Source organism: Hyla sarda, chromosome 12 (genome assembly GCF_029499605.1).
Source record: "Hyla sarda isolate aHylSar1 chromosome 12, aHylSar1.hap1, whole genome shotgun sequence".
NCBI lineage: Eukaryota > Metazoa > Chordata > Amphibia > Anura > Hylidae > Hyla > Hyla sarda.
This window is the reverse complement of record NC_079200.1, coordinates 82,633,493-82,648,864: the sequence shown is the minus strand read 5'-3', so window position 1 is coordinate 82,648,864 and position 15,372 is coordinate 82,633,493. Positions and strand designations below refer to the sequence as shown.

Below are 15,372 nucleotides of genomic sequence, written 5' to 3'. Positions count from 1 at the left end.
ATCGTGAACGGTGTAAATGTAAAAAATAGTCCAGAATTGCTCATTTTTGGTCACTTCATATTAGAAATTTTTTATAAGGTGATCAAAAAGTTACATCTAGACTTTTCTGTGGTTGTCTCGGGTGTAAAAGGAGCCATCTACAGCTCTCCCTCCACTAATAGCCTGGCATGCTGCGATCACCGTGGCCGCTATTAAACCCTTAGATCACCTCTGTCTAAGTTGACAGCAGTGTCTAAAGGGATCTTATATCCACCCCTGGTGGTCTAGTGGGGGGAATCGTACTATTGTGGCTGAAATTATTTTATCTACCAGGACAAGTGGATTGTGTTCCGCTTTATTCCCTTGGACAAGTGTGTTTTTTTTTTTGTTTTTTGTTTTTTCCACACCCCTGGGTACTGAGTAATGTATTTATTAAAAATAAAAAAAATTTGTTGGATCTGACGAGTACACTTTCATCCTCACTTTTTCCTATTTTTGGATGACATTTTGTTGGCTTCAGAACCAATTACCAGATACAGTTATGGTCTCCTGGAACCGATTTAATATTGTAACTTGAGGGACCACTGTACCATGTAGAGATGCCAGGGTGTCTGCAGCAATGCATTTTGACTGGGTAGTAGGGAGACCTTTTAGATGATGATCCGCCCCTCCTAGTCACATATACCACATAATGATTACCACTGGAGTCATTGGGGGACATGAATCATTATTTGTGTATGGTAGAAGCAGTTTACCCCCTTTCCCGAATTCTAAATTATGCGCAGAAGCGCTAAATTTATCAATCAAGCGCAACGAGCTTCATAAATTGCGGGTAAATATAGTAATCTCCTCAATCCACTCTTTGGAAAATAGAATCGATGATTTAGAGCATCTTGCTACGTTCAGTCCAAGATGGCTTATATTTGCGCCAAAAAAAACAGCTCTTGCGGAAAAATCTTTGGTGTAAAGGAAAAGTACGCAGTTAATAAATCCATGTGTACTATAGATATCACTCCAAGGTACCCTTATTAGGCCACATCTGGAGGACATGCTCTACCAAAACGTGCGCAAAAGAGGGCTTGCGCAAAATTTTGGGCAAAAAAAATACACACAGAACAGGGGTAAAATCTTTGATACATGTCCCCCCTTGTGTATGAGGGATTCATGTATAGTCACCGTTAGGGATCGACCAATTATCGGTATGGCCGATGATCACGATTTTGGGCATTATCGGTATCGGCAATTATCTTGCCGATAATGCCCCGCACCGCCCTCACCGCGACTGCCACCCCACCGCACCACGTCGCACTCCCCACCGTGATGCTGGGCGGTATACCGGTATGGATTTTTGCCCATACCGCTATTCCGGTCGGGCCCCTCCCCCACCCTCCGAGTCAATAAAAAAATTTAACTTACCCGTAATGGGGGTGGTCCGGGCCATCCATCCATCGTTCCTGTAGTGTCCGGGGGCGTTCTGGGTGAAGAGTGAACCGGTCCGGGCTCTCCTCCTTCTCCGGGGGTCCTCTTCTCCACTCCGGGCAGGCTCCGGCCTAGTACGCTGCATAGACGTCGCTACGCCGTGACGTCAGGTGCGTTGCTGCGCACGGGCGTCACTGCGCAGCGGCGTCTATGCAGCGTACTAGGCCGGAGCCTGCCCGGAGTGGAGAAAAGGACCCCGGAGAAGGACAGCCCAGACCAGTTCACCCTCCACCCGGATGGAAGGCCCGGACCACCCTGACAGGCAGGGGGAGAGAAGTGGGTGGTGGCGGTGGTGGTGGCCTATGGCCCCGCAAAAGCCACTGCAGATCATTGATTTAAAGCGCCCGCTATAAATCAATGATCTGCAGCGGTGTCGCAGGGGGTTAAATAGCCGATAACTTATACCGGAATATCGGTATAAGTTATCGGCTATCGGCCCTAACCTGCACCGATTATCGGTACTAAAAAAACCATATCGGTCGATCCCTAGTCACCGTGTCCACCTACAATCTCCTGCTTAACAGGCTTGTTCATCCTGAGCTTTCTGCTTCGTGAACGGAATACCAGAACCACAGGAAAGACTGACACGCTGATAAGTAGGGTTTAGGGTTCAGATTCGTGGTTCCCTGTTGCGGCTGCATCGTTCTATGGCTGTCTTATGAGCGCAGACATGGTTTTGGTCATCCTCTCAAGGTCACAGCTAGAGATGAGCGACCTTACAGTAAATTCGATTTGTCACGAACTTCTCGGCTCGGCAGTTGATGACTTATCCTGCGTAAATTAGTTCAGCTTTCAGGTGCTCCGGTGGGCTGGAAAAAGTGGATACATTCCTAGGAAAGAGTCTCCTAGGACTGTATCCACCTTTTCCAGCCCACGTGAGCACCTGAAAGCTGAACTAATTTAAGCAGGATAAGTCATCAACTGCCGAGCCGAGAAGTTCGTGACGAATCGAATTTACTGTAAGGTCGCTCATCTCTAGTCACAGCATCTGGTATCTGAGGTTTCCTAAGAATGTCCATTACTGTTCTTCCTAATTTTTGACTACTACTAGTTTTGTCCTTTTGCAGCCCTGTTACTGCTGTGGTCGAACTACTATTTTCAGACTAACCATAGAAACTCATAAGCGCATTACACGGTGCATTCATATATACCAATATCATCTCATCTGCCCTTAAGCTATATCTGTACTTTGCACTAGTATTGCACATCAGTGAGCACGTGTAGATGCACTACCCTGCCTAGTCTCTAATTCATAGATCATTGTTTCCCAACTAGGGTGCCTCCAGCTGTTGCAAAACTACAACTCCCAGCATGCCCGGACAGCCTTTGGCTGTCCGGGCATGCTGAGAGTTGTAGTTTTGCAACAGTTGGAGGCACCCTGGTTGGGAAACACTGTCATAGATGTCAACCAGATGCTGTTTGAGGAGGTTACTGCAGGGTCCTTGCGTCTTCTTCCCAGACCCATAACATGGGTAGTATAGATATAGTTCGGTGTTCTAGTGAAGATATTGTCCTCAGAGGGCACTGACCCGATCCAGGGGGCAGGGCTAGCCTTGGGTGCAATTGGGGGCATGGAATAAAAATAAGGTGGGGGTGGTGGAAACCTGAGAAGAGAAGAACATTTTGAAAACCTGTTGATTCATGTGTTGCGTAACATAGTCGTAATAATTACCTTGTTTTCCAAAAACACACAGTACAAATGATATCGCACGTGTGATCAGTCGCATGCCAGGGAGACGTCAGGAAAAAACAGGACTAAAGGATAAATACTATGTGTGTCCAGGGACTTATTTTTCTTAAAGGGGTACTCCACTACTTTAAAACTCATCCCCTCTGACTGCCGCAATTTCCCGTACATGACCCTGTCTCTCCCTGTGCATGGAGCAGCGAGTCCATTAATGCATTCTCTATGGGAGCATAGATTTTTTGCCTAAACAAGACTACGGGCGCTTGGGTATCTCTGGAGCCCGTACTGACACAACACTCAATGCACAGTGTAGACAGGGCCGCTTTCTGGAGGTCGCTGTAGGTTCCAGCCACTTATCTCCTGTCCTGCAGAGTTCCCCTTCAAACTTAGTTATCCTAGTTGCCAGGAGGAAATTCTCACTCGCCGTGGAGACCTGGCACCTGGGATTTGTCTAGCCCTGCGTAAATCCTTCCATGTCCACCATCATTAGTGTCCTTAGTATTGTGCATCTTATAGTCCCAAAAATATTGTATATCTAAAGCTGAGAAAAGGGCAAAACCCAGTTTATTAGTTACATTAGTATTTTATTGAGAGATATATATATATATATATATATATATATATATATATATATATATATATATATATATATAATAAAATTGTATTATTATTATTATTATTATTTATAATTTTTTATATTTATTTTTTATTTTTTTCTGTCTACCTTAAAAGTTTACGTAAAAAATGCTAATTTGACACTGTGTCGGTCTGTTTTCTTAAAGAAGGTTAATTTCCCATTGGGGCACTGAGTAATTTTCTAAAAAGAGGTCGACCTATGATATAGATGTACCTGGGTTATATCTTGCTATGATGTCCTCACTATATTTGCTACATATAATATTTTAGGGATTTATATCTATGTAAACTGATCTTTCCCTACAGAGTGGGAGCCTGTCCCCTACATGTAGCGCTGTGTGAACATGTCCTTAGGATTAATCCTGGATGACGTCTTATCTATCGAATTGTCTGGCACTTAATATTTGCATCTTTCAGGTCCACACTAAGGTGCTAGACCAGTGTTTCGCAAGCAGGGTGCCTCCAGCTGTTGCAAAACTACAACTCCCAGCATGCCCGGACAGCCAAAGGCTGTCCGGGCATGCTGGGAGTTGTAGTTTTGCAACAGCTGGAGGTACCTTGCTTGGGAAACACTGTGCTAGGCTATCGTACTTTGGGTAATACAGGGGGACGCTGTTCCTGGTCACCATATGACATGTGGTATATTCTTTCTCTGCAGGGAAGAGGCTACAGGAGTGGATTTCTGTCATCCTCTGCTTCCTCCTGATGTCCTTCAATTTCTGCAACCTGGTCCGATACTTCAGCATTGAACACACGGCCAGCATTGTCCTCAGCGTTGGTAAGTAAAGCTGACTAAAAGTATGTGCACCCTTGATTATCACATCCATGTATTAGAGCATTTTGGTGTAATAAAGGGGGGGGGGTCCTCCATTGCAAATAATAGGAGGACCATTGAGAGAAATATTATCCAGATCAGGCCTACTTTGGGTGTCGAGACCCCTTTTTCCTCTTTTTACTTGGCGCTCTCTGCGTTTTGGGTTCTTCTCTTCTCTATGTTCCTTGTTTTGTGATACCTGTAGAAAAGAGAAAAAAGAGGAGAGGCCCAAAAAGGCGCTTAGTGCATTACCCTGGGAGATGAAGGGTTCCACATAAAAAAGTGGGGTGGGTAAGGGGTCTAATGGATGTCCGTTCACCTGTAGCGTATATTATATACGCATGTAACCTCTGCCTGAGGTAGGAAGAGGATTCTGTGCAGGCCCGCAGGTCTCAGGATGGATCCAGAGGAAGATCCTGGAGGTAGACTGGGTGTAGTGAGGAAAAAGTGACCTTAGTGCAGGCGCTCGGAAGTCCAGAGAGATATCACAGCCAAGTCATGGAAGTGAATGGAGTTCAAGCTTTATTAGTTCATAACATTAATGCTATAAACTAATAAAGCCTGAACTCAATTCACTTCCATGACTTGGCTGTGATATCTCTCTGGACTTCCGAGCGCCTGCACTAAGGTCACTTTTTCCACACTACACCCTTGTTTTGTGATAGTCTGCTAATAAAATAAAGCCTTACCCAGATTGAGGCCACAAAGTGAGAATTTACTGGGTCTCCAGGTGTCATATTCTCCAGAACTAAGGGCCCGAAGCATAAGGTTCAGTCGTGTTGATGACCCCACTTCCTCCAGACCCTACACATCTGTGCAGGAAACATCAAGCACTTCTGCTGGCCGCACTCCCACGCGGTTTGCAGCATCGGGTGTTATGTGTTCAGCACTCGGGAGCTTGTTCTGGCCTCACTGCATCCTCCACTGATTATATTGTGGCTTCAGGACTGCATCAGGGTCCGGGATGTGATGTGTGGACCTGCAGGAGCTATGTCCGTGTCTGGGGAGTGTAGGCAGGTGCCGCCATTCCTAGCATTTCTCACATGATTCAGCAAATATTGGAGAAATGTCACTTGGTCACTAAGTAACCCAGACTGACAACAATAGCTGCGTCTATATGATGAGATTGTGTGTCAACCACGCCTGGGAGCAATAACCAGCGGAGTCTATGGCTGAGCACCTGCAGACAGCAAAGGCCGCTCTTTGGGGGGGGGGGGGGGGAATGCTGGTTCTCATGCTCAGATGAAGCGTGTGCAAATGGTACAACTGCGCACCAATGAGCATCTAGTCTGGAGCAACAAAAGGGCCATTATTATCATGTAAAATTGTAAAAGCTTTTACTTGTGCCTGTCCTGAACAGAAAGCTCTTCTTCACTCTCAGCCAAGCACAGCGTGCATAGATATGTGCCAGAAGGGAATAAGCTGCTACCAGCCCTCTTTTACCACTTACCAACCTCCTCCTATGCCCGCTCTCGCATACCTTGGCTGTCTCTTATCTCCTATGACTACAAGGGATCAGGTGTGATAAAAGCCAAAAGCCCCATCCTTTCCCATGAAATCGGCCATATGCCAAAATACTACAGTACCCATCAGATGGTTGCCCGGGTCCAGATGACTTCCAAGTGATGAGTTGCTCATCAGGCGGCAGATTCTGTGTTCTCATCTTAAACATACAGTTGTGTCCTATGGGCTGAACAGACACCAAATTGTATAGACTGCACTCATGGAATACACTTAAAGGGGTACTCTGGTGAAAACCTTTTTTCTTTTAAATCAACTGGTGGCAGAAAGTTAAACATATTTGTAAATTACTTCTATTAAAAAATCTTAATCCTTCCTGTACTTATTAGCTGCTGAATGCTACAGAGGAAATTCCTTTCTTTTTTGAACACTGATGACATCACGAGCACAGTTCTCTCTGCTGACGTTATTATAATAACAATGCTTTATTTATTGTTGTCCTTAGTGGGATTTGAACCCAAGGCCCCAGCACTGCAAGGCAGCAGTGCTAACCACTGAGCCACCATGCTGCCCTGCTCTGCTATGCACGGTTGCTAAATTGGACAGAGATGTCAGCAGAGAGCACTGTGCTCGTGATGTCATCAGTGTTCAAAAAAGAAAGGAATTACCTCTGTAGCATTCAGCAGCTAATAAGTACTGGAAGGTTTAAGATTTTTTAATAGAAGTAATTTACAAATATGTTTAACTTTCTGCCACCAGTTGATTTAAAAGAAAAAAAGGTTTTCACCGGAGTACCCCTTTAATACGAAGAAATGCATAGTAACACACTAAGAATAATATAAAAATACCACAGAATTAGCAAAACTACAATAAGAAAGCCTGAGGAAAAAATTGCTTTTCAATAATTTCATACAAAAAAAACCTTGAAGTCAGACACTTAGGCTGGGTTCACATATGTCCAGCTCCGTAAACCTAGCCTAAAACTCACCACAACCGACAAAAGTGCATCAATGACGTCAGTTGTTCAGAGTCCGGTGTTCATTAATTGTGCATGCCGGATAGGGATATGCAGCAAGAAGTGTGCCCTGTCCTGTGCCCTGTCCTGTGCCCTGTCCTGTGCCCTGTCCTGTGCCCATACAGCATGTTCCACCGTCCGGCGTCCAACTTGAGACACTGGATGAATGTAAACTGTCCTATCCAAATGAATGGGATCAGTTCTATCACCATTTCCCTCCGATGCTTTTCCAAGGTGCCAGAGGGAACTCCCCCCACTAAAGCCCTATATTACATACGGTCTTTATCTTGTTTCGGTCAATACTGTTACAACAATATCCAATTTATATAGGTTTTATTTTATCTTTAAAAGATGAGTATGCTTAAAGTTGCCCTATACAGACCCCTATAACTTTGTTTTATCGTATATGGGGCTGTATGAGGGCTCATTTTTTGCGCCTTAATCTGTACCATTTTTGTTTTGATGGGACTTTTTGATGGCTTTTTATTTATTTTCTTCTGGTATATGACTAAACAAAAATCAGCAATTCTGTCATTTTGGTACTTTGTATGTTTGGGCCGTTCTCCGTGTGGGATGATAAACACAATGGGGGAGACTGGTTGCTATGGGTAACGCAGCAACTTTCCTTTGAACAGGATTTGATTGTTTGATTAGATTGGACACTTATGCACTTATTTTTCCCCCCCCATTAATTATATTTTTAGTATTTGATTTAGATTTTTATAAGGGAGGGGGATTATTTTTATTTAAAAAAAAATATATTAAGTTATTCATACTCTTTAAGTCCCCATAGGGGACTATTACAAGCAATTGTTAATGCCCAACATGCTATGCCGCAGCCTGTACATAAAACGAAATGATTGATAATTTATCGCGAAAACTCTGACACTGTTTTCACATTTTAGATGCCACAATCAACTTTGCTTGAAACTTAGCCTAAGGCTGGGTTGACAGAATAGGTGTGGGCAAGTGCCCAAGTGAATAATTTGGCAGTATGACCCACACGGACATTGCTGTTCCCATAGATGGCAATGTCTTTGGTGTAAATTCCGCCTAAGAATGAGCAATCTCATTCTTTTGGCAGCGGAATATCTGGTACTGAAATTCTATAGTATTCAATGGGATTCTGCTGCACCAAAATTTCAGAGTGGAATTCCGCTTAGAAATTCCATGGTGTGAACCTAGCCTAACTATTTTGCAAATGCAATATCCTTAAAGTTCAGTTGAATTTTTCTGTTAATACCTATGGATACAACTGAAAATTTGGAAAAGTTTTACCTTTCACTTTGGTTTAATTCCTGTGACTCACCTGTTTAGTTCCTTAACCCTGTTGTGAATTCTTTAAGGGGTGCTGTACGCTAGGTGACTCCAGTATCCATGCCTCTCAAATGCACTTGAGAAATGAATGGGTCCCTTGAAAGATTTAGGAAATTTTCATGAAAATCTAAGCCTTCTCAGGGATGTGGAATTGGTATCGCCCAACACCCGGGACATGCAATTTCGGGCGCCGGGCAGGTGATTTCTTCAGGCATTTAGCCCTACTTCGGGCAAGCAGCTCTAAATGCTGGAAGACTTCACACACGTGTCGGTACACACTGCTACTGTATAACGAGCCTTCCTGGAGGGGTGCACATGATTGGTGATGTCATCGCATCCGCAGCGCAGGACACTGGCATGCTGACGTTCTGCACGGCGCATGTGATGATGTCACCTATCGCATGCATCCCTGCAAGGAAGGCTCTTTATAGGCTGCAGCAGGGAGATGCAAGTACTGTAGCAGTGAAAAACCTTAAAGGGGTATTTCGGAGTTTAACATCTTATCCCCTATCCAAAAGATAGGGGATAAGATGTATGATCGCAGGGGTCCCACCCCTGGGGACCCCTGCGATCTCTGTGCAGCCCCAGCATTGTGTGCGGGTGCTGCTTCCGAGAAGGAGCATGACGTCATGGTCATGGCCCCCTAGTGACATCACGTTGCGCCTCCTCCATTCACTTCTATGGGAGTGACAACCAGGCGCAACTTCCGAGACAGCCGTCATGCTCCCTTCCATAGAAATTAATGGAGGGGGCATGACGTGATGTTACTAGGGGCTGTGACTGTGATGCCCTGTCTCAGAAGCAGCACCCTGCACACAAAGCTGGGGGCTGCACTGAGATCTGAGGGTCCCCACCGGCGGGACCCCTGTGATCATACATCTTATTCCCTATCCTTTGGGTAGGGGATAAGATGTTAAACCATGGAATACCCCTTTAACTTGCCTAATGACTCAATAAGGGAGGACCTGCATATCACCAGGGCCTAACCTATCTTCTTGGGGGGGGGGGGGGGGGTGTAATATCTATCTGGGGTCCTGTCTACCTTTTGGGAACCCCTACCTGATCATCAGGTAGGGCTCCCCGGTGGGTAGACAGGCCCCCAGATAGATATGACACCCATCAGTGATGGAGATCATATCTATCTGGGGAAAATATACCTACTTTGGAGCCCTACCTGATGGGCGTCATATCTATCTGGCGGCCTGTCTACCTACTGGGGAGCCCGACCTGATGGGGGTCATATCTATCTGGCAGCCTGTCTACCTACTGGGGAGCCCTACCTGATGGGCGTCATATCTATCTGGCGGCCTGTCTACCTACTGGGGAGCCCTGCCTGATGGGGGTCATATCTATCTGGCGGCCTGTCTACCTACTGGGGAGCCCTACCTGATGGGCGTCATATCTATCTGGCGGCCTTTCTACCTACTGGGGAGTCCGACCTGATGGGGGTCATATCTGGCGGCCTGTCTACCTACTGGGGAGCCCTGCCTGATGGGGGTCATATCTATCTGGCGGCCTGTCTACCTACTGGGGAGCCCGACCTGATGGGGGTCATATCTATCTGGCAGCCTGTCTACCTACTGCGGAGCCCTACCTGATGGGCGTCATATCTATCTGGCGGCCTGTCTACCTACTGGGGAGCCCTGCCTGATGGGGGTCATATCTATCTGGCGGCCTGTCTACCTACTGGGGAGCCCTACCTGATGGGCGTCATATCTATCTGGCGGCCTTTCTACCTACTGGGGAGTCCGACCTGATGGGGGTCATATCTGGCGGCCTTTCTACCTACTGGGGAGCCCGACCTGATGGGGGTCATATCTATCTGGGGGCCTGCCTTCATATAGGGGAGCTCTAACTAATGAGGGACATGTCTATCTGGAGCTTTGTCTGCCTACTGGGGGAGCCCACCCTTCCTGTAAACTGTGGGCACATATCTATCTGTGACATTATGTACTTACTAGAGGCAGGGATGTGGAAATCCTCACCTGGCAGGTGAATTCTTCATAGAATTAACCCTGTATCAGGCAAGCAGGGCCGGACAGACTTCCCTCTTTATTTTTATTATGTATATGTTAAAAAAAAAAAAAAATATATATATATATATATATATATATATATATATATATATATATATATATATATATATATATATATATATATTTGGTATTAGGTGAATAGCGACTCCCCCCCATGCCCCCCCCCCCCCCCCCCGAATTTGAATTTTTTGTTTTGTTTCCAAGCATAAATAATGGAAAAATGAAAGGTGTTATTGGTCGCGCAAAAAGCAATCCTCATATGAGTCTGTAGATGGAAAAATAAGAGTTATGGTTATTCTAGGATGAGGAGGAAAAAACTAAAGTGCAAAAACTAATAAAGACCTTATTTACAGACTATTTTGGTTGAAATTATTTTATCTACCAGGACAAGTGGATTTTCTTGAGGGACTAGTAGATTGTGTTCCCGTTTTAGTCCCTTGGACAAATATTTTAAATTTTTTTTTATTTCCACCCCCCTGTTTGTCCTAAAAAGGAAATGGTCATATTTGACTTCAGAAAAGGTCTTTTTTTGTACGATGATATTAGATGTGTGAGGCGGTGTTTTCCTCAGTCTTCCTTTTTGTGGTTCTGTCCATGGGCTCCAATGTGAGGAGAGCTGAGCATGGACAGTGAATCCTGACACATGGGCGAGCGGGGTGATGTTAAAGGGGTACTCCACTGGCCAGCATTCCAAACGCGCTGTGCGAGCTGCAGGGGATCGGCCATGCCCCCTCAATGCAAATCCTATAGACTTACATTAAGGGGGCGTTGTCTGATGGCAGGAGGGGGCGTGGTTGACCCCCGCAGCTCGCACACAGCGTTCAGAACTAAATGTTCTGAACACTGGCCAGTGGAGTACACATTTTTAAAGAGGTACTCCACTGGAAAACTTGAGTACCCCTTTATTTTTTTTCTTTTTAATCAGCTGTTGCCAGAAAGTTAAACAGATTTGTTAATTACCGTACTTCAATTTAAAAATCTTAATCCTTCCAGTACTTATCAGCAGTACTGGAACTGTCCAGAGCAGGAGCAAATCCCCATAGCAAACCTGTCCTGCTCTGGACAGTTCCTGAAATGGACAGAGGTATCAGCAGAGAGCATTGTGGTCTGACAGAAAGGAATTCAAAAAGAAAATAACTTCCTGTGTACTATACAGCAGCTGATAAGTACTGGAAGGATGAAGATTTTTAAATAGAAGTCATTTACAAATCTGTATAACTTTCTGGCACTGCTTGATAATAAATATATATATATATATATCTCCAAGGGAGTACCCCTTTTAAGGATTGTGCCCCTCTATATCTCACACCCACTGTATAGTGTTGGTAGCAACACGGAGTAATCTCTCACTGTTGACTTGTTGTCCTGGTGAATTATTAATCCATAGTGGGCAGGGGTGCCAGGCTCTGGGCATTACCATACATCTTACATGTCTGGGATGTGTCCACTATAGACAAATGTGAGGAACCTGTGTATCACACACGGATGTTACATGCTCCACTGTACATGGACTCCTGCTCCATGGATGTTACATGCTCCACTGTACATGGACTCCTGCTCCACTGTACATGGACTCCTGCTCCATGGATGTTACATGCTCCACTGTACATGGACTCCTGCTCCACTGTACATGGACTCCTGCTCCACTGTACATGGACTCCTGCTCCACTGTACACGGATGTTACATGCTCCACTGTACACGGATGTTACATGCTCCACTGTACACGGATGTTACATGCTCCACTGTACACGGATGTTACATGCTCCACTGTACACGGATGTTACATGCTCCACTGTACACGGATGTTACATGCTCCACTGTACACGGATGTTACATGCTCCACTGTACATGGACTCCTGCTCCACTGTACACGGATGTTACATGCTCCACTGTACACGGATGTTACATGCTCCACTGTACACGGATGTTACATGCTCCACTGTACACGGATGTTACATGCTCCACTGTACATGGACTCCTGCTCCACTGTACACGGATGTTACATGCTCCACTGTACACGGATGTTACATGCTCCACTGTACACGGATGTTACATGCTCCACTGTACATGGACTCCTGCTCCACTGTACACGGATGTTACATGCTCCACTGTACACGGATGTTACATGCTCCACTGTACACGGATGTTACATGCTCCACTGTACACGGATGTTACATGTTCCACTGTACATGGACTCCTGCTCCACTGTACACGGATGTTACATGCTCCACTGTACACGGATGTTACATGCTCCACTGTACATGGACTCCTGCTCCACTGTACACGGATGTTACATGCTCCACTGTACACGGATGTTACATGCTCCACTGTACACGGATGTTACATGCTCCACTGTACACGGATGTTACATGCTCCACTGTACATGGACTCCTGCTCCGTGGATGTTACATGCTCCACTGTACACGGATGTTACATGCTCCACTGTACACGGATGTTACATGCTCCACTGTACACGGATGTTACATGCTCCACTGTACACGGATGTTACATGCTCCACTGTAAGGATATATTCACACACAGAAGTATCTTTGCCTGTAACATTCATGTGAATGGGGACTGTAGAAATGGCTGCAGTCTCAGCCCCAATGTAATGTATGATCGCCTGACATACAACACACACGCACCCCCCTCCTCCACTGCTAGTTAACCCTTTCAGTAAAGTCCTGAATGCCTCCGTATCCCTGGTTGCCCAGAATGAATGAATTGGCCGACAGGAGGAGTCCCGAAGGAAGTGTAATCTGCATCAGACGTTAACACATCTCCCCTAAGATCTGGTAGGAATTCTGCCATGATGTATAATATGAGCTCACTGCCAGAGAGCGCTCTGAAAGTTAACCCCCTCAGTCCCAGTCTTGCCCAGCATAAGCTGTTAAATCTTTATTTTCTCCTGCAGTGATCCTGAGTTACATTGTGTGTTACACTTCAGTCACATCCGGAGCTGCAGTCACTATTCTGCTGTTACACCATGTCTTATACACTAGTCACCTTCAGAGCTGCAGTCACTATTCTGCTGTTACACCATGTCTTATACACTAGTCACCTTCAGAGCTGCAGTCACTATTCTGCTGTTACACCATGTCTTATACACTAATCACCTTAAGAGCTGCAGTCACTATTCTGCTGTTACACCATGTCTTATACACTAGTCACCTTCAGAGCTGCAGTCACTATTCTGCTGTTACACCATGTCTTATACTAAAGTCACCTCCAGAGCTGCAGTCACTATTCTGCTGTTACATCATGTCTTATACACTAATCACCTTCAGAGCTGCAGTCACTATTCTGCTGTTACACCATGTCTTATACACTAATCACCTTCAGAGCTGCAGTCACTATTCTGCTGTTACACCATGTCTTATACACTAGTCACCTTCAGAACTGCAGTCACTATTCTGCTGTTACACCATGTCTTATACACTAGTCACCTTCAGAGCTGCAGTCACTATTCTGCTGTTACACCATGTCTTATACACTAGTCACCTTGAGAGCTGCAGTCACTAGTCTGCTGTTACACCATGTCTTATACACTATTCACCTCCAGAGCTGCAGTCTCTATTCTGCTGTTACACCATGTCTTATACTAAAGTCACCTCCAGAGCTGCAGTCACTATTCTGCTGTTACACCATGTCTTATACACTAATCACCTTCAGAGCTGCAGTCACTATTCTGCTGTTACACCATGTCTTATACTAAGGTCACCTCCAGAGCTGCAGTCACTCTTCTGCTGTTACACCATGTCTTATACTAAGGTCACCTCACCTCCAGAGCTGCAGTCACTATTCTGCTGTTACACCATGTCTTATACTAAAGTCACCTCACCTCCAGAGCTGCAGTCACTCTTCTGCTGTTACACCATGTCTTATACTAAGGTCACCTCCAGAGCTGCAGTCACTCTTCTGCTGTTACACCATGTCTTATACTAAGGTCACCTCACCTCCAGAGCTGCAGTCACTCTTCTGCTGTTACACCATGTCTTATACTGAAGTCACCTCCAGAGCTGCAGTCACTCTTCTGCTGTTACACCATGTCTTATACTAAGGTCACCTCACCTCCAGAGCTGCAGTCACTCTTCTGCTGTTACACCATGTCTTATACTGAAGTCACCTCCAGAGCTGCGCTCACTCTCGTGCTGGCTGCTACTCGGTCATTGCCATCTGGACTTCCCCAACACAAGTCACTGGCTGTTCTATTACTGCAGCTCTGGACATGACTAGAGTAGTGTTCCCCAAACTGTATTCACCAGCTTTGTATAAAACTGTTTGCAAAGGTGGAGAGCCACAGGTTAGGGATCACTGTCAATAAGGGAATTTTGGCTCTTGGGGCATGCTGGGAGTGGTAGTTTTGCAACAGCTGAAGAGCTGCAGGTTGGAGAACACTGGAGTAGAGAAAGTAGTTGTTTTCTCGGTGTGATAAAGCTCCTTGCATAATAGATCACTTCCCTTTCCTGACGGTTGCATTTACTAAAAGAAACATGGTGAAAAGTTGAAACAAAGTCTAGCAGAAAGTTTCCAGGCGTGTGATCCTTGGATTGACTTCATCTCCAGGCATCCCTTGTTTTTAGATCTTTCCTCGCACTCACTGTAGTATCTCTGGCATATAACCTCATTATTTGTTAATGTGAACATTATGGGCTAATCCTAATGTACAGGAGCGGACATGTCATCTACTTTGAGCAGGAGGAGATGCCGGTCATGTGACCTATTAAGACACCACAGGATTCTTAGCCCTCTATATCCACTAAGAATGGGAAGAGACCAACAATATTACTATTTGTCATACAGGGTGCGGGGCTGTGACAACCTCTCAGACGTGATATACAGAATGGATGTCAGCAGTAATAGATGTAAAGCTCTTACTGTAGTATAAGGCAGTGGTCTTCAATAGAGATGAGCGAATTTACAGTAAATTCGATTCGTCACAAACTT

At 45.3% G+C, this 15,372-nt stretch overlaps 1 protein-coding gene across 1 annotated transcript in view; it reads left to right on the top strand.

Moving 5' to 3' along the window:
- Positions 1 to 15,372, top strand: part of PEDS1 (plasmanylethanolamine desaturase 1) — a 36,859-nt gene that overhangs the window by 11,271 nt on the left and 10,216 nt on the right. Inside the window, exon 2 of the mRNA XM_056548940.1 lies at positions 4,440 to 4,559. Coding sequence (XP_056404915.1) covers positions 4,440 to 4,559 — 120 coding nt within the window. The remainder of the gene's footprint in view (positions 1 to 4,439; positions 4,560 to 15,372) is intronic.